The 20,789-nt window shown below is 40.3% G+C and overlaps 1 protein-coding gene across 6 annotated transcripts in view; it reads right to left on the reverse strand.

The window, feature by feature from the left end:
- The window catches only part of RB1CC1 (RB1 inducible coiled-coil 1), a 92,729-nt gene that overhangs the window by 32,168 nt on the left and 39,772 nt on the right, over positions 1 to 20,789 (reverse strand). For all 6 annotated transcript variants that reach the window (XM_023248505.2, XM_023248504.2, XM_045050083.1 and 3 more), the window contains exons 8-15: positions 20,208 to 20,378; positions 10,637 to 10,821; positions 10,280 to 10,466; positions 10,114 to 10,195; positions 9,785 to 9,846; positions 7,858 to 7,961; positions 7,286 to 7,412; positions 5,295 to 7,195 (exon numbers count right to left, since the gene is read on the reverse strand). In XM_023248505.2, the coding sequence (XP_023104273.1) occupies positions 5,295 to 7,195; positions 7,286 to 7,412; positions 7,858 to 7,961; positions 9,785 to 9,846; positions 10,114 to 10,195; positions 10,280 to 10,466; positions 10,637 to 10,821; positions 20,208 to 20,378 (2,819 nt within the window). The remainder of the gene's footprint in view (positions 1 to 5,294; positions 7,196 to 7,285; positions 7,413 to 7,857; positions 7,962 to 9,784; positions 9,847 to 10,113; positions 10,196 to 10,279; positions 10,467 to 10,636; positions 10,822 to 20,207; positions 20,379 to 20,789) is intronic.

Here is a 20,789-nt window from a genome sequence, read left to right on the forward strand (position 1 = left end):
TCTCGCTTCACATGATATAAGGGAGATTTCTACCACATTCTTATTCAACTTAAGTACGTGTCCTGTAGAAAACACACAAAAACAATGGATTCTCGTCAATTCGATCAGGCAGCGGCTCCAAGAAAAGTTATTCCACACGTGCCCTCTCTGCTGTGGCAAATCAGCAAGGCTACCACTACCTGACACGGAGCTACTGACTTAGTGATTTCTTCCCTCTTCGTAGCTCTAAGTAGACACCGGGGCTGACAAACTCCTTTAAAGGGACGGGTGAACATTTTCGCCGGATGACCCGTCACACCTACTCAACTACGCCAAAAGCAACCACAGGCAACAAACAGGTCAAGGAACCGGTATCTGTGTATTCCGATACAGCTGCGTTTACAAAAACAAGTGGAAGCTGGATTCCCACAGGCCAGTCTGTCAATCCCTAGTATAGACCACAAGAGTCCGTCAGATTTCACCTACAGCAACAGCAATACGCTTCCAATGTCTTATCGTGTCTGGATTATACCAATTCTCTAGTCCTCTGTTAAAACCACGCTGGCAGGGATACTGGTCTTCTGGCGATTCCTCAAGATATCACACTAATCTGAGAGGTGGGGAAAAAGAAGAAAAGAAACAGATCACACCAATCCGATACAGTTGTGGCATTTACGCTCCTTGGGCCACGCAGGCAAAAGCGGCAAGCCCCTGAGCGACCAGGGCAAGGCACACGTGTGCCAGAAGATGAGCGATAGAGCAACAGGTGAAAGTGGTCTGATCACGTGAGCTACCCCCTCTGAGGTGAAGGGCCAAGCTGCTGCCAGGTGAGCATCTCGGAATCCTGCAGGCAAGACGCTACGGTGCACCTGGGTATGCCGCTCCGACTCGTTTACGGGAGAACCTGTGAGGCTCCCTGGTCGGTAGAAGGCCCAGAGCGACGGGCAAGTCGCTCGGCCCCTCGGGCCACACTGGCCAGAAGACGCCTCAAGTGTCGGCAGCAGAGATGAACACCGCATAGAGCTTTTGGCGAGGCCGATAGGACAAATCACAGCTGAGACCCTTAGAACTGTGAAGCGCACGACCGGCTCCCTGTTGTAAAGTGACTGCGGCTTGCTACTGGGGCTGTACAGGTTGACAGACTGGCCACGGTCCCCCAAGCTACCGGGTGACCTGAGCTGACCGTCGTGAAGCGAATACTTGAAAACACAGGCTGGGTATACACCGCAGTCTTCTTTCAGAAGACAGGTGTGGCGTGCGCAAGTAAGAGGCTCAGGTTCCCAAGGTGCCTTCTCCCACTACACTGCCTCTCTCCCCCTCACCGCTCTGACATTCACCAGGAGCGAAAAAAACTGGCAGGCCTGGTTTCATCAGGGTTCTGCAAAATGCGCTGCCACGATTCAAAGGTCCAGTTGAGGTACAGAGCCCCACTGAGGAGTGGCTCCGAAGAAGAGTAGAGAAGGGAAAGTTCCCGGCGGCAACACGTCAAACAGTGTACCCGAAGTCAGTCGGGAGGAGAAATGGTCAGGGGTACAGATTTACGCTGCTTCGTGGAGACTGGTTAAAGGCTCGGCTGGATAGTGAGGGACTCGGGAGAAACTAGACTGAAAGCTGGTGGGAAGATTTCTGGAAAAGAAATATGGATCACACTCTTGAATGTGCAGGGTATGTAAGTACGAGGAGATTAGGTTCTGAGTATATTATGTCCCGCTGTGAGGAACCTCTTAATTCTCAGATGGGCAAGGTGAGCATTCTGTGAGTTATCAATCAGTCCTATTCAAAAGGTTCACGGACAACTATCCACAGAGGCAGGAAGTGAGGTTACATATGGGCTCAGTAACATGGATTTCTGTGCGTCTAGTAAGCAGCAGCGCTTAGTAAGCAGACGCACTTAGCTGGGCATCTAGTAAGCAGGGCTCATTTGGGAGACCAGCCAGCTACCTGGTGGCGGGCTGATCACACGGGACTGTTTCCGTCAGAAAAAGGATAGTAATCTGTCTTCACGAGGACAGTTTATTACTCTCCAAATGGAATTACCTTCCATGCCCGCAGTATTTCTGAACATACCCACCATTCCGGAACAGACAAAAGGACTTATTCACTGCCATGATATTCTACTAGAATTGCTTCTGAACAAGGAATTTCATTTTACAGCGAAACATATGTAGCCATGGCCTGTAGCCCATGGAAGTCACTTATCTTACCACATAGGCCAACCCTTAAAACAGCTGGGTTGATACAACTGTGGATCACTGCACTGAAAGCTCAGTTAGGATACCAGATGGGCGGCATTCTCAATGGCCAGGCTGAAGGATGCAGTGCGTGCCCTGAACCACAGACTACTTTGTGAAACGAATCCTCCCATAGTTAGAACACACAGGCTGGACAACCAGGGATGAAAACTAGAATAACTAGTATTTCAATGAGCCAAGAGCAAAAATTTTGCTTCCCTTCCCTACAACTCTGGACCATGCCAGTTTAGTTCCCTGAAAAAGAATTCCTTTGCCAAGAGACAGAACCAGGGCCCCAGTGAACTGGAAGCTTAAACCACCACATGGACACCTAGGGCTCATGGCAGCACGGCATCAACACACAAAGGAAGAAGCTGCATTATGTATCGATACGACTGAACTTATCAACGGGAAACAGCTGCTCCTACACTGTAAGGGCAGAGGAAGATGCCTGAAAGTCAGAAGCTTTCCTAGGGTGTCTCTTGGCACTGCTGTGTCCATTGAGACACAAGTGAGCACCTACATGAACCGCGTTACAGGAGGAACCATTAACGGCAGTCTCTTCGGGCCAAGAAGTGAAATCAGCGGAGGTAACGTCTAAGGTAGAAAATGGAGTGCGGAACAGAAGGAAGCTGCAAATACCTACTAGAGATGCAAGACTAATTAGAGAAATAAAGACTAGCATAATTAAACCTCTACATATTGGATCAATTTTTTTCATCTTTATTCCCCTTCTCTCATTATTTTACTATGTAATAAATGTTGTGACAATTGTAGTTAACCCTGTACTTCAGTATTTAACCTACAGAATATCAAAGAGAGATTGGGTCTGTGCAGAGAGAACCATGAAGAGCTCCAGGACGGCTAAAATGACAGAATGAGTCTCACGTGTTGAAGAGGGTGAGGCTATCGGAGGTGATGTGAGGGACATAAGCTGAATCATGTCCAACAGAAACCTGACATTTTAAGTGTCTTTATTTGGAATCAATATGGTAGAGACAGGAAGGCTCCCCTGAGTGGGAAATGAGGCGTATACAGTGCTGGACTGTCATCATTCTGCCACTGCTCTCCCTCCTCTTCTAGAATCTCATCCGCACTGTACTGCAGAGAGGCTATATTTCCGAGAATCCCTTCTAACTGCAAGTTTGCCAATGAAAAGAAGTTAGGAAAAAAACTTCAAATAAACCAAAAGAAGGAAATCCATGAATTAAAAAAGGAAGACGTCCTTGAAAACACTTGAAATTTGCAAAACAATCCTTCTCTGGAAATCCAAGATGCTAATCCATTTTATTATTATTTTTTCCTATTTTTTAAAGAAGTTTGTTTATTTTGAGAGAGAGTGCACACGCACAAGATCTGCAAAGGAGAAAGGCAGTCCAGGCTTACTCTCCAGAGGTGGGTGTACCCAAGATGAAATTCCACAGGAGCTTCCTGGCAAGTGAGTGAGAGCGGCCCATTTTGCGCTACAGACTGAGCTGCATCACTGGAGCTTGGAAGAGATTCTGGGTCGCCACGGCAGCTTTCCAGTGAGCCGTGAAGAGCTATCAGCTTTGGTGGGCATTTCAGCATCTGTTTTCTTTCACCAGAGCTTTCCTTGTTTTTAGAAGCCATTCCCTTGACCTTAGCTCCTCTAGCCCCGTAAATGTTCGTGCAGGCCCTGATTCCTGGATTAAACCCTCCAATCCCCCCAGAATACGTAAAGAGTTTCTGTTTTCAAAACAGAAGGGGACGTTGAACTGTAGGTCAATATATGCATATTACACAGCAGAAAGTCAATCACAAGAAGACTGTAAAAGTGATTAGGTGAGAAACAGGTTAAAACATATCAGGCATACAAACCTATAAATATATTCACTTGGAAGAATTAGTGATAGAGCTCGTGGATAATGCTCCAGAAATTCTTCATTAGGCCATAAAACCCCTCAGTGGAATTTAAAGAGCAGAAATAACTGAAGACTACTTTCTCTGGTCAAAAGGCGGTAACATCAGACAGGAACAATATTAAAAATGCAAAAAACCCAAAGCCCCCAAAAAACAACCCCCACTGTATAAAACCTGGAATTTAAAAACATTATCTTTTGAACCGCAGAGGGAATAACTGAACTTTAGTATGAACTTTAATATCAAGAAAATAACAATGAAACTAGCCCCAATTTAGAATTTAGCCTTTACTAAGCGCTGCTCAGAGGAAGGTGTTATCTTTCATACATACGCAACTTCTTAAAATGGTTTATTTACTTTTATTTATTTATTTATTTTGAGAGAGAGCAAGAGAGCACGAGCGAGCAGGGGAAGGGGCAAAGAGAGAGGTGAGAGAATCCCAGGCAGGTTCCGCACTGCCAGTGCAGAGCCTGATGCAGGGCTCGATCCCACAAACCATGAGATCACAACCTGAGCCGAAATCAAGAGTTGGGATGCTTAACCGACTGAGCCACCCAGGTGCCCCACACATTCACAATTTAAAAAGAAGAGAAAACAGTAATTTTCAACTGGAAGAAATTAGAAAAAAAGACTTCACATAAACCAAAGGGAATTTAATGAATCAAAAAGGAAGTCGTCCTTGAAAACACTTGAAATTTGAAAAAAAAAAATCATCCTCTGGAAGTCCGAGTGCTAATCCATTTTATTTTTATTATTTTTTTCTATTGTTTTTAAGTTTATTTAATTTGAGAGAGTGCAGACACACACATGTGCTCAAGGGGGAGGGGCACAGAGAGTGAGAGAGTGAGCAAGTGAGCGAGCGAGAATCCCAAGCAGGCTCCACACTGTGAGCAAGGAGCCCTACAAATCCTAAGATCAGGACTTGAGCCGAAATCAAGAGTCGGATGCTTAACCGACTGATCCACCCAGGGGCCTCATCAAGATACTAATCCATTTTAAAAAGCCACTCATGGACTTAGGTAGTGTTATTTTTTAAATGTTTCTAAGAAACACTGACTACAAAAGTTTTTATTTTATAAAAATACCTGTTACTTTATTTACCTAAGATACGTAAGTAAATCAAGGTACTGTGATTACACACACAATTAAAATTTGACTCGCCAATATTTTCATTCTATAATTACAGCCTAAAGTAATTCTTACCTTTTTGCTATTTGATTCTCAAGATGTTTAACTTTTTCTAATAACTCTTTCTCAACAGCTTCTCTCTCCAATTTAAACTCCTTTAGGGCAGTCTGAATAGCTTCTTCTTTTTCACAATTAAGCTTCTGAATTAACCGTTCTCTGTCTTGTTCCTGGCTCATGACAAATTTCTCTTTGTCCTTCTCAAGTTTCTGGATAATAGCTTCATACTTCTCTTCCTGCAGGGTGAGTTTTTCCTCTTTTTGCTTTTCAAGAGCACTCAATTCCGCATCCAGTTTACTCTGCAGTTCAGCTATTTCTTCTTTCAGGTTTTTTTCCACTTCAAATGCTTGGTGGTGCAAGGATGTTACTTGGTTTAATTCAGCTTTCAGCAGGTCAGATTCTTCTTCGTGTCTACTAATTAACTCTGAAATGCACTGATCTTTTTCAATGGTCATTAAAGTTCTTAGTTCTGCCAAGCCCACCTGGTAGCTTTCGTTATTATCCTGAATCTTTTGGTTGAGTTTACTTATCTCTGTTCTCAAATTTTCCGTCTCTTGTTCAAGGAGAGATTTTAAGGTCTCCTTCTGCTGGGCTCTGCTTTCTTCCAGCAAAATTTTTATTTCGTCGGTTTCTGCTTCCTTCAATGCAAGTTCAACCTCTAACTTACATCTCACGTCCGACAGATCGGAAACTTTGAGTTTTAATTCCTGGAGCTGTTGTTCTTTCTCCTGGATAGCGGCGGCATGAGACTCCTGGATCTGGTCGATTCTGTGCTGATTCTCCTTCTTCAATTTCTCCAAAGACGCCCCGTGGTCGGTCTTAGCCTTCTCGACCTCCTGCATGTGCCTGGCGTGCAGAGCGTCCTCGAGCTCCTTGAGGTGACGCTGCTCTAAGCCCTGGAGCTCCGTCCGCAACAACTGAATCTTCTCATCGTTTTCCACGTGGAGCTTCTGCAGGTCTTCCAGAACGGTCTCCCGCGAGTGTTTCAGCTCGTCGATTTCGCAGCTCTGAGTGCGCATGAGACTTTCCATCTCCAGCAACTTCTGATCCTTCTCATTTTGCAGGCAGATGACGGCTTCTTTTTCATGTTTAACCAGAGCAAATTCGTTATCTTTGTTTTGTAAAACTTCCTCGAGGCACGCCAAGTCTCCTTTCAGCTTTTTAATTTTGTTTTCGTTTTCCTCACTCTCCTTTCTGAGTGCAGCAAGTCTGTCTTCATACTCACTTTTTAAAGACTGCAGTTCTTTTTGATGTTTTTCATTTAGTGTCATTTCCAGAGAATATCTTACCTTTTCAATAACGTTTCTTATTTCTAATGCTGTACATTTTAAAGAATTTGAGAAGTCACACTGTCCTTTCTGGACAAATGTTCTGAAGTGGCAAAGGTCTTTCTTGATGGTCTGTATACTGAAATGTGAGTCTTGGGCAACAAGTCGGCACTTTTCCAATTGGACATTTAGAGAAGCATGATCTCCTAAATCCTCTTTCCCACATACGTTTGTATCCTGCATCCGTCTACTGTCTATTGCATTGATGACTGATGAATAAAGCGATTCCACCATCATTTCTGGACTCTGTGGATCACTTATAGGATTAGGAGATGACAAATTTTCTTCTATTACAAACTCATTCACAGCAGACATAAAATCCGATTCAGGACTTTCTGCTAACGAATCTAAGTCCAATGAAACTTGATGAATAGTCTGTTCTATGTTTGGATGAGGGATAGTTTCAAAATCAAAGGTATGTGCATCGATGCTATCTGGAGATAATTCTTCTAAGGGACACACCGCAGGACACAAGGGATCCTGAACGGCGAGCGGAGGAGGAGTTCTCGGTGAGGTAGTAGTTGCAATTCCTGCTGTACTTTCTATCCTTGGTGAGGAAGCCGACTGTGGGGATACCTGACTCATGGATGCCTGGAAGAGAGAGGGACAGGCTTTACAGAGCTACAGCAACAAAAACACGTAATACCAGTGAAGCAAGCCACTTGTAAGAACTTAATTTGCCTTTTGTTCACTCAGTAGATCTGTAATGGTCTGCGACATTTCATCCAAACTTTGTGCTGCTTTTACCAAATTGTGTAGAGCAAGTACATGCTGGTGTAGAGGTTCAAAATCACAAAGTAAGGGAACCCTGAAACAGAATGCAATTCAATTAGAGTTCTGATTCTGCAATGACAAGGTGGACACCTACACGCAAATACGTCGAACTATGTCCAAAATAACTACAGTATCAACACCCTCTTCAAATCAATCCCAGCAACAGCTGCAGGGGCCTGAGGCATAATCATTACAGTGATGAATTAGAAATCCCCCACAGTATACAAAAAGTCAGAGTAATTACTAGAAAAAAAATTAATTGCATGTAAGGCATTAATTTCCTTCTACTTTATCTTCATTTTCTGATCATTTGCATATTCCCTAGAAATTTCCGTAAGCAGCACAGGAAAGCCAGTCTATCATAACGCATTTCTGTATTCGGGCATCTCCTAAGACTACTGGTGCTACTTTCCACAGCTCCAAAATAAGGAAAACGTTGTAAGGGGATAACCCAAGTCAAAAACACTAATGACATTTACCTGAGGAATGGCTGAACTTCTGAAGGACAAAATGATTGCAGAAACTGTAGATCTTTTAATGAAATATCTGGAAGTTCACAGTCAAACTTTCGAGGCTTCTGTGTCTACACAGAACAAAACAAATCAACTCAAAAATGACCAAAAGACATAAGAGGACAAATTCACGAATGCTTTTTTACTGTCATTAATTCCAATATAACGAAGAAGCAAACGTGCTACAAAGCCCCTACTAACATTTAAGGAATAGAGTAAAACAAAATAAAAACAAGGGACTATTCAATGACAACACGGTATACTATTTTCTGAGTCTCAAATAACTGGGAACCATAAGCTGTTGGTGATTAACTGTCGGGACAGTTCCTTTCTGTCGTCAGCTTTTTAAAAACGGGGTAGCAGCCTGTCAACATTAAAGGAACACATCTGCGTCACTAGCACATAGGCTGTTCCCGAAGTTTTCTTTGACTTACAGCCTCACCATGAAGATCTCTCTAGCCCTGGCCCCACTTCTATGCCTATCACTTACTAGCACGCCTTGTTGCTGTGCTGTGAAAAGTTTTCTCCTACGTAACACTGCCTTGCTTGCCTTTCACTGGATCTTTTTTCCATTACATTTTCAAATAAAAACTCTTAGCCGATTTCAGCTTCTTTAAAAACAAATTAGATTTATAACATCATTTCTTTATGATATTGGCAAGAAATTGAGTGAGTGAGAGAGAGAGAGAGGAGAGAGAGAGGCAGGCAGCGTGTGTGGGGGAGGGGCAGAGAGAGAGAAGGAGACAGAGAATCCCAAGAGGCTCCGTACTGCCAGTGTGGAGCCAGGTGTGGGGCTGGAACTCACGGAACGGTGAGATCACAACCTGAATGGAACCGAGAGTCCGATGCTTAGCCGACCGGGCCCCCCAGGCTCCCCCGAGAAATACAACTGTTAAAGTAACTCCAACTGTTGGATTCATTACCTAACCAGATTTAGAAATGTCAAGATGTTCTTCATTAAAGAGTGTGGGGAACCCCATTACATCCTTACTCTTAGATATTCAAAATTACATAGTTAAAGCCCTAAGAAATCCTGCAGTATGCAAACACGGTTAACAGCTAAGCAGTGTATCTGAAGACCAACAAAAAAACCGACAGCACTTCCCGAACTTCTTTGACCTGCGGAATCATTTTTTTCATGAAATAAAATGATCGATCCCCGGTAATCCTGGTTTCACAACACAAATGTATTTCTCATGGGTTCAATGAAGACCACCTCAAGAGCTAGCTACCCTCTTCTGATCTGTAAACAAATGAATAAAACAGGATGGAGGTGGTGGTGGTAGCAGTGGTGGTGAAGAGAATGAAAAGGGGAGAGGACAGAAGGACGAGAAGGGGCCGGGAAGGGGAGAAAGAGGAGGGGAGAGAGAAAGAGGAGGGGGAAGGACACGGGCAAAATAACAAGCAAGTCTGTTCCTACCAATCAGCAGCCTAACAGTATAGTATGGCTTATCCTCCTGTGTTATGAAAACCCTTGACTGAAAACTATGAATGTATCTTAGAGTTAAATGACAACTGGCTTTTAAAACCAAAACTGTTTTTACGTTGATAAAAAAAAATTCTACGTGTTTCTGAAAATCTCCCACCTTCTGAAATAAAGGTTTGAACACATACAAAATATAGTCACGGTTAGAAAATATACACACAGGGGTGCCTGGGTGGCTCTGTCAGTTAAGCGTCCGACTTCAGCTCAGGTCATGACCTCACGGTTCGTGAGTTTGAGCCCCGCGTCGGGCTCTGTGCTGACAGCTCGGAGCCTGGAGCCTGCTTGGGATTCTGTGTCTCCCTCTCTCTCTGCCTCATCCCCGCTCACACTCGAGCTCACTCTCTCTCTCAAAAATAAACAAACATTAAAAAATAAATTAAAAAGAAAAAGAAAAAAGAAAATACATACACAAAAGGACGGGGGCCAGGAGTCCAATCCCTTAAACAGACGATTTCTTAAAAAGGACTTCCCTGTGTAAAGAAATGAACAACATGGTTATTTTATAACTTTCTATTTCAGGGGGAAAAAAAACCCTCTGGTTTTTAAAAAAACAAATGGACAATTCTTCATATTTAAATTTTAACAATGGATTCAACTCTACAGACCTTAAAAGCAATGTTCCTCCAGATCTGACTGTAATTAATATCACATACATGCTACATAATAATACATTCATATCTACAAAACAGAAACAGCATTTTGCATCACAAATAAATCTATTAGTGAAGAACACTTACTAAATAATTTCCCAAAGGATTCCCTTTTTGACTTTTCAGCTTCATATAATCGCTTTCCATCTTTGACCAAAGCACCAGCCCACTAAGAGGAGGAAAGCTGATGTTAGTATCACGCAACAATTCGTTAAGGCTCATACACAACGAGAACAGAATTCAACTTGCGTACCTCCCTGTAGTGTTTAATGAACATTTTTCTCCTTACAACCTCAACAACAGCTAAGCAGTACATCTGAGGAACTGTACTAAGAGCTTCAACAATTTTGACTCTTTCTAACAGTTCTATTACGAGGCGGAGCAAAGCTTGCAATTTCTCTCCGTCTTGATCAGCATGAAGCATCACAAAGCAACACCACCTATAGAATGAAATTGAGACACACAAACTCTATAAAAATGATCTAATCCCAAGTTTATCAACCAAGCAAATATTTCCATGTAATGGTAAGAGACAATGACTTCATTACGTGGTAGAAATTTTAAAAATCAACGCTAGCCACCCTAGATTCGATGGAACAGAGTCACTTACTTCAGTCTGACATGTAGGTTATTTGCTAGCTCCTGTTTGGCAGTGGTACACTTCTGTTTAATATCCAACAGTTTTCTATGATTTTGCAACATAATCATCAACTGATTTGCGTGACTCAGGCACAAATCAGGTAATACAGATGCATCCTTCAAGTTTTCAGCTCTCATCTGATTAGCTAAAAATCCCTTTGAGAGAAAATATTGAAAAGGATATTAACTTTCTTTCATGAAAGACATCAACATTCATTTAAGAGGAAAATCTTTGTTAAACATGAACTGTTCTACTTTCAAACATGATTTTTTTTTTTAAAGTTCATTTATTCTGGGGGCGCCTGGGTGGCGCAGTCGGTTAAGCGTCCGACTTCAGCCAGGTCACAATCTCGCCGTCCGTGAGTTCGAGCCCCGCGTCAGGCTCTGGGCTGATGGCTCAGAGCCTGGAGCCTGTTTCAGATTCTGTGTCTCCCTCTCTCTCTGCCCCTCCCCCGTTCATGCTCTGTCTCTCTCTGTCCCAAAAATAAATAAACGTTGAAAAAAAAATTTTTTTAAGTTCATTTATTCTGAGGGAGGGAGAGAGACAGCGAGAGCGAGCACGCACCCACATGGGAGGGGCAGAGAGCGAGCGAGGAAATCCCAAGCAGGCTCTGTGCTGACAGCACGGACTTACAAACATGAGATCATGACCTGACCCGAAATCAAGAGTTGGAGCTCAGCCAACCCTTAAACAAGATTTTAAAAATCTTACTGAATGTAGGTGTGTTCATAAAAAGAGATTGTTTTTAAGAACTCTCTGCTCATCTAATTCTACTCCATTTTCATGCTAGGGGATTAAAAAAAACAACAACAAAAACTCACTGGGAAGAGTGATTTGTCCAAGGACACAGTCAAATTACAACTGGAACTTATGTGTCTAGACTCCTACGACATCATGGGTCAGTCAGAGCATGGCATTACATAAAACATGGGCACTGATTTTAAGCCATGAAATAACTGACTTAATCTAACCTCTATGATACTCAATAGTATTTTGTACATTTCCCCAAATGAGTAACAATCAATTGACTGCACTTTTTATTGAAAAGTCATTCCTCTCTCCAGTATTTCTGGACTATATTTTGTTCTACTATACAGATAGATATATAGATACATAGACAGGTAGATAGATGAGTGCAAATATTGTTAGAACAATAACTTAAATGTGTAATTAAACAAAATTTTTTAATGTTTATTTATTATTGATAGACAGAGAGACAGAGCCCGAGCAGGGGAGGGGCAGAGAGAGAGGGAGAGACAGAATCCAGAGCAGGCTCCAGGCTCCAAGCTGTCAGCACAGAGCCCAACACGGAGCTCGAACTCACAAACCACGACATCATGACCTGAGCTGAAGTTGGACGCTTAACCAACTGAGCCACCCAGGAGCCCCTGAAGTGTGTAATTTTACAATGCGATTTATTATTTGGTAAGAAAAATAACTCTCGTACTTTTTCTTGGCTATCCTTACTCAGTTGTTTTCATAGGTATATGCATCATTTTGTTAAGCAGGGGTTGTGTTTAGGCTACAAATTAATTCAGACAGATATGCCATATTTAAAACAAGGTAACAAGGTAGTTGTGGGGTGCCTGGGTAACTCAGTAGGTTAAGAGTCTGACTCCTGATTTCAGCTCAGGTCAGGTCATAACCTCATGGTTCGTGGGCTCGAGTGCCGAGCCTTCTTTGGATCCTCTGTCTCCCTCTCTCTATCCCTCTCACTCTCTCTCTCAAAAAACAACAACAAAAAAAAATGTTAAAAAAAAAAAAAAAGGTAGTTGTGTGTACAAAACTTTAACCAAAACCTAACAGCAAACACTTAAAAAAGGTCCAAAGACATCTTGATGATGTTATTACTAAGTATTTTTATTGTATCTGTAGGTTCTTTTTCCTTCTCTAAATAATTAAGGTGCTATACAAGTTTCGGGATTTGCACATCCATCCGACTCCCATCCTTGCTGCTGTAAATAATTATCCTTCTAGGAACAATATGGCTGGCGACAGTATGTCTTCCAACTTTTGGTAGTTCTCACTCTCCTTTCTGTTTCATGTCTTTCTAAATTTCAAGAACACATTTGAATTTAAATGATGTGCATTAAAATAAAGTCAAAATGGTTTAATATCTGAAAATAGACAATTTCAACAGTAATTGTGTATCTTACTTCCGTTGCAATATGCTATATGCTCAACTGTGACTATATTTTTCCGAATTTAAAAATAACTTACTGTGCTTTCATCAACTGTGTTAAAATCTTAGTAAGTTTTCGACTACTCTTTACTGAACCCAAGTAAATTACATCATCCATCCCCCAAACTAAACTCTAGACTATCAATAAAGAACTTCTTGACAGCGGGAGCACATATATGCAAATGTTGCAAGAAAAAATGTAAATCCGTTTTCAATAAAATAAATTTGTTACACCATCCTTAGTATAATAGACTAAGTAGAAAAATCCTTACGAGGTACAAGCTTCTTAAAATAAGTCACAGGAACGAAAAGTACAGCATAGGGAAGAGAGTCAACAATACTGTCGTAATGTCGCATGGTGACAGATGGTGATTACACTTAATGACGGTAAGCACTAAGCATATATGTTTAAAAGAAAATTACATAGGTGACTGAGCGAAGATAGAAAGCAGAACTTAAACTATATCATAATTCTGAATTTCACTAGATTATCTAATAAGAATTAAATAATCATGACAACGTTCTAAAGAAATATAACTACTTGCTAGTTTACTACAGTATTTACAACTGCCCTCAAGATGTATTCTGTGAACTTTTCATTTAGGAAGAAGATTCCTTGTTATTTATTTATTTTTGAGAGAAAGAGAGAGAGAGAGAGAGAGAGAGAGAGAGAGAGAGAGAGAGAGACAGTGTGAGCAGGGAAGGGGCAAAGAGACAGGGAGACAGAGAGTCCCAAGCAGGCTCCCTGCGGTCAGCGTGTAGAGCCTGACGCAGGGCTTGAACTCACAAAATAATGAGATCATGACCTGACCGAAATCAAGAGTCAGGTGCTTAACCCACCGAGCTGCCCGGGTGCCGCCCCTGTTATTTTCTTAGTTTGCTGATAATCCTTAAGGATAAGAAGATGGCTAAAGAAATAATACATACTGAATAAATTTTCAGGGCTCCAGTGTTCACAGACCTGGTGAAGTTTCTCTGTCAGACCAGATAGAAGGGTCCATAAACATCACCGGAAGTGTTGTGGTTTTAAAAAAATTACTTGCTTAAAGCTTCCTGAACTGATCTTTATCGTATAAGATATGTAGACAATAAATCCCCTTCTATCATTTCTTTTCCTTTCTCTTCAAGAGTGCTTAGAAGATTGAACTGCTATGTAGATAAAATGAACTACACAAAATTGTGTTTCCACAAGATTTAAAATCAATTCCTCAAATCAATTAATCTGAATTTATCTACTTTCACCAACCACATTCTCAACAAAATACTGATAAGCAAAGAAAATATGTGCAATGGGAAAAAAAAATATTAGCTGTAACAAAACTGACAGATGAGACATCTATAAATAAAATGTGAAAGATTCCAGACCAGATTAAAGAGAATTCTAACATTTCACAAACTTAAGACTATGCTAACCCAAATTCTGATTCTAGAAGTATTGATCGCCCACCTACTATGGGTCAGGAACAGTGACAAGGCACTGTGAACAGGGCAATGAGAAAGACAGACTACAGTCCTGCTGGCGTGGAGCTTATATTCTTCAAGAAGAATATATAAATATATAAATATATATATTTATATATATATATATAAATATATAAAATATATAAATATATAAAAAACACACACCATCACTTAAATATGATTATGACATAGGCTAAGAACAACATGCGAAGAGAAAATAAATCGGATCAAGACTGCAAAATCAGAGAAAGCTGGTCTGTGGAAGTGATGTCTCAGTTAAAACCCTTGACTCTGAATCCCTTGACAGTCAAATACATAAAAATAGAGGAGTGAAAAGTTGCTCCAATGCGCACATATCACCTAACCTCAATAGGTTATCTCCCGTCTCTCATGAGTGCACTGAGAATTATCTTATTAAAGTCAATTTCTTTCAGGGCTTCACTCAGGCAAGCCCAGCTGACATCCATCAATCTTAGGGACTTGATTTGCATCTATTTTACAGTTTTGTTCTGAATATGTAACACACTTAATGTTAAAAAGTATGTAGGAACATCAAAAAATTTCACTGAGGAATAATTAAATGAGAATTTAATTGCCCCTCAATGTCAAAAAAGGACTATAATGTTTCAGGTATCAAAATCAAAGAAAAACATTTTTTTAAAGTAGGAATATTATCGCTAGTTAGGATAAAATGTTCTAAAAGCTAAATTCTATAAGCTACTACAGCTTAAAATATTAGCAAAAGCTGCAGATACATGAGGGGGAAAGAAGATGGTTGGACAGGGTACTTCTATCACCACAGTACATCAAAAATTAATTTTCAAATTTTCACAGGAACAGTATAGGACATGTCTACTAAATTTTATTTCAGTCTGGGTTCAAGAAAGTTTAAGGGTCAGGTCTGGAAAGCAAACAAAAAAGGATCAAATCTAAAGGAAATCCTTCTTCCATTAAAAAAAAATTTTTTTTAATGTTTATTTTTGAGAGACAGAGGGAGACAGAGTGTGAGTGGGGGAGGGACAGAGAGAGAGGGAGACACAGAATCCGAAGCAGGCTCCAGGCTCTGAACTGGCTCGAACTCACGAGCTGCGAGATCACGACCTGCACAGAAGTCCAACAATGCCCAACCAACTGAGCCACCTAGGCTCCCCTCCTTCTTCCATTTTTTAAAGAAAATAAAAAAGTACTATTAGCCTTTCATCACGGCAACTGCACTTCCAGAAAAATGACATATCCTTGTATGACACAAGTCCATTTGCTGAATCCAATGCAGATCTGAGAATAACATCAGCAAGATTAAAAAAAAAAAAAAATACAACCATATGTAAAACCATTCCTTGTAGCTGCCTGATTGTCGAAACAGTATTACACACACACACACACACACACACACACACACACACACACCTACACACACCAAGAGATTTGAAGGAACCAAAGAGAGGAAATAGATAATCTAAGAAAACTGGAAGCCCTGGTTTATTCAATTAGGGAAATAGCTATAAAGAAATGTGGAGATTCAAACTTTTTTTTAAATGTTTATTTATTTTTGAGACAGGGAGACAGGGAGAAGGACAGAGGATGCAAAGTGGGCACTGTGCTGACAGAACTCATGAACTGTGAGACCATGACCTGAGCCAAAGTCAGATACTTAGCCAACTGGGCCACCCAGGCACCCCCAAAGGTGGCTCATTAAAGGAATGATGAGTTCATAAAATTAAATATGAAAAATGACTAATACATCTGACTACAGCGGAATTTAAAATTTCTGTGTAACAATTTTTATAACACTATCAACAAAGAGAAAGACAGTTATCTGTATTATTTACAATAGACAAAGGATTACCCAGACTACATATATAATAAATTCTTACAGAAAAACATTAGGATAAAAAACTGGCAACCAACCAAATAGAGGAAATAGATGGGAAACACTGATATAAGGGAAACAGCTCTTCTCATTAATTACTGGGAGTGTTGATTGATTTTTCCTTTATGGAGGGTATAACATTACTAATTAATATTTAAAATGCACAAACACCCTAGTCCATCAATTCCATTACTGGAGGCTGTCTCTAAAGAAATACTAGAACATGCATGTTAAGACAGAGAAGTGCTAGGATATTAAAACAGTGTTTGCAACCTGAAAAACTGGAAAGAACCTGAAGAATCATCAAGAGAAGTCTGGTTGGTTAACTAAATTGTTTGATTCACTCTATCAAGGGTTAAAGTGAAAAAGAATGACATCGGAGAAACAGCAAAATTTCAGGAATTCAGAGCTGTCTCAAGGAATGATAAATTGTAATTTAATGGTAATGCAGACCAAGCTTCCTGTGGCATTAGTTACTAGAGACCTAAGAAAGCAGTGAAGGAGAAGGGCCAGGATCTAAGGAGGAGGAGGAAACCGAGAGAGGCCAGTTAGGCAACTAAGGAATGCTTTGCCTAGAGACAAGTGTTGATTCCTGAAGAGAGTCCAAACCTAAGAATAAAAAGACAAGCAATCCTGGGGCGCCTGGGTGGCTCAGTCGGTTGAGCTTCCAACTTCGGTTCAGGTCATGAATTCAAGCCCCACGTCGGGCTCTATGCTGACAGCTCAAGGCCTGGAGCCTGCTTAAGATTCTGGGTCTCCCTCTCTCTGCCCCTTCCCTGCTCATGCTCTGTCTCTGTGTCTCAAAAATGAATAAACGTTAAAAAAAATTGTTTTTAAAGATAAGCAATCCTTCTGACATTCTCACGGAGCTATGAAATAAAAAAATGGAGATCAGTGCCAGCCAACAAAAAGGATGATGGAACACACTTTGTCCTAGTACCCCCAAAGCTATATCCTATGGAATGCGAGTCTACAAAAGCAGACTGGCTAACACAAGGACTGGAAGACCAACTTCTATCACCTAAATCCCTGAAACTAGATTAAGATGATCTAAGATTGTAACTGCCCTTTCAACACGCACACAAATTCTCTCTAGAAGAAGCTTCATGCTTCCTTGGCTTTTCTTATCAAAAATAATGCCTAATGGCACATGAAAAGGCAAGACCACATTAATTATAAGAAACAACAAAAACATCCACAGAAACATAGGAACAAGCATGGAGCTCAGATACAGACGTTTAAATTACTATATGGCTAATTTGATCAAAGAGATGATGGATGAGACAGAATATCTTGGTAGATAATTTGAAACTATATAAACAAAAGAACCAAACTGAAATTGCAGAGCTAAAAAACAAACAAAAACTAAAAATCAATAAGTGGACGTAATAACAGCTATTCAGTGGGAAAAAAAATTAATCCCAATTGTTAGGTCAAAAGGAAACATCCGGAATAAAGCACAGATAGATATAACAAATGCGAAATACAGGAAATAAAGAATAAATGCAAAGAATGAGATGAAAGGTCTAATTCGTGTGTAACTGGAACCAATGAAGGAAAAGGGAAAGAGTGAGGCAAAGGCAAAATTTGAAGAGAAACTGATTGGGAATTTTACCAAAAGACATGTCAGTAAGCCACAGCTTCCCGTAGTACTATATGCCCAACCCAAAGCAGCAGAAATACAAAGAAAACCACATCCTGTCATATTATTGTAAAACTGTTAACAACCAAACCAAAGGCAATGTGCGAAAAACAAATTGTCGACAGCCTAGACTCCGTATCAGGAGAAAACACCTTTCAGAAATAAAGATGATTTAACGAGATTTTCAAATGACAAAAACTAAATATGCTACTAGAGGATACTACAGGATATTCTAATGCATATGAAACTTACAAGGATGCATGTGTTACTTAAAAGGAAAAAAGCTAATCTGGAAGACAGAATACTAAATACTTAAAAACAAAAACTTTTAAATGATAAAAATAATCCAAAGGGCAAAAGCACAAAGACATAATTGAAGGAAAAAAAAGAAGAAAAATTGGAAATGGTAGATTTAAAAACAAATATTCAGTAATTTCATTAAATAAATGAACTAGGAGTGCGTGGGTGGCTCAGTTAAGCGTCCAACTCTTGATTTTGGCGCAGGTCACGATCTCACAGTTCATGGTTGGTTCAAGCCCTGCCTCAGGCTCTGCGCTGACAGTGTGGAGCCTCCCTGGGGTTTTCTCTCTCCCTCCATGTCTGCCCTTCCCCTGACTGTGTTCTCTTTCTCAAAATAAACATGAAAAAAAATTTAAAAACTGTTAAAAAAAAAAATTAAAAATAAATAAATAAATGGACTAAATGTTCCAATTAAGAAATTTCTCAACTTATTTGGAGGCCATCAAAACCTTGATGCCCAAACTTGACAAATACATACCAAATGAAAAATACATACAGGGGAGCCTGGGTGACTCAATCAGTTAAGTGTCTGACTTGATTTTGGCTCAGGTCATGATCTCAAGGTTCCTGAGATCGTGCCCCAAGTCAGCAAAGATAGCACAGAGCCTACTTGGGATTCTCTCCCCACTCCTCTCTCTGCCCCTCCTTTGTGCACATTCTCGCTCTGTCTATAAATAAATAAATACACACACACACACACACACACACACACACACACACACACACACACGAATAGAATTCAGTTTACCAAAATGTTAAAAAAGACAACATATTATGACCATGTTGAGTTTATTCCAAGAATCCAAGGATGGTTCAAGATTAGAAGCTATTAACTTTCTTAATTTGATAAAAGGTTTCTATTAGGACAAAGAGAAAAAATAAACTACTGGAAACATTATAATTGTGAAATAACCCTTCCTGTAGATCAGAAATTAAACAAGGACACCATTATCACATTCTACTCAGCAGCATACTAGGATTCAAAGTCAGTGTAAATGCACAACATAAAGGGATCCAGTTCACACGGTGGCTGGATACACAATCAAACAAAAAAAGGAGAGTGTGAATTACAGATGAATTCAATTAAGAAACTATAAAAATGCAAGTAAGTATTTTAAACTTTATTTAAAAAGAATAAAGCAAGGACATACATGTTTTATCTACCTACAACATACTGCGTATAATGCCACGCAGGTGAAGCAAAAAACATCAGTACCCACTTAAAATGATTTGTATGTTCTAACGTAAGAACACATTTGGAGGGAAAATATTGGCAGAGGAAAGTTAAACTAGAAAAGTGTGTTAGAATCAAGATTATACAAGTCAACTCTTTTGTCAGAGTACTTTCGAGGGTGGGTCACTAGGGTGGCAGGATATGTCTAGGCTAGCCACTCTTTCAATTCCATCACTTTAACCCAACTTGACAACAGAATTCTTAGAACACTGCATTAAATCTGACCTAAAAACCTAAGTATTCGTAACCTGCAGGATTTCATATTTTCCTCCTGTACCTTTACAAATCTCATTTATTCTGGGGCATCTGGGTGGCTCAGTCAGTTAAGTGTCCAACTTCAACTCAGGTCGTGATCTCACGGCTGGTGGGTTCGAGCCCCACACAGGGCTCTGCACTGACAGCTCAGAGCCTGGAGCCTTCTTCGGATTCTGTGTCTCCCTCTCTCTGCCCCTCCCCTGCTCGCACTCTGTCTTTTGCTCTCTCTCAAAAATAAACAAACATTAAAAAAAGAAAAAAGAAAAAGGAAAGAAATCTCATTTATTCTTTTGTAGTCTTTTGAGGGGGGAGCAGGAAGTACTCAGATGTTTAGTACAAGGGCTGTTTTATCATGTTCCTTCCACATATGCTTTTTCCCCAGCCGTACACAACACTTTCACGGTTTATCTTTCAGTTACTACCTGAAGTGGTCTCGGCTTGCTTTATTTTATCAAACCTGAACATTAAGAACACGCCATCTTCCTTAACAGTGAAGGATGAGGTGAAATGATGGTGCACAGCAAACTGATATCGCACATAAAATACTGGTAGAGAAACTACAAAGAGCTTTTCCCGAGAGAAGTTTGGAATGGGCACCTGAGCGAGTTCCTTCTGTTCATTCACCAGTCGGCTGCAGCTAGCGATCATCTGGTCCAGGGCATAGAGCCGGTCTTCAAGTCCTTTAATGGCTTTCATATTCTGATTATCAAGTTTGGCAATAGTTTGACGGCATTCTGCTATAAATGGTCGAATAATCCTTGGATCAAGCTGAACAACAACAAAAGATATGAATGAAGTTTCCAGCAAATACTTTAAAATACATTTCTCAGTATTCTGATACACAGCTTCAGAGGAAAAAAAAAATTGAAAAATACAGAAAAGTAAATGCACAGGAATCTAAGTTATACTTTCACAAAACTGAGAGCAAGATAATTATATTAATAAAAAATTACTGATTATACTGGAATACACAATTAGGAATTCCAGGAAGTATACTGGAAATTGGAATTGGAAGGCAGAATTCCTGGAATTCTACCTTCCAATCAATGCCTCAATTTCATCAGTCCTCAGTGTCACACCATAAATGTTACTTTCATGGTCTTATAAAATAAAGCAGAGTTAAAAACACAATTTCCCTCAAAATGTATCAACATCTTCAAACTTAATTCCCTCCTACAG

Source organism: Felis catus, chromosome F2 (assembly GCF_018350175.1).
Source record: "Felis catus isolate Fca126 chromosome F2, F.catus_Fca126_mat1.0, whole genome shotgun sequence".
Classification (NCBI taxonomy): Eukaryota; Metazoa; Chordata; class Mammalia; order Carnivora; family Felidae; genus Felis; species Felis catus.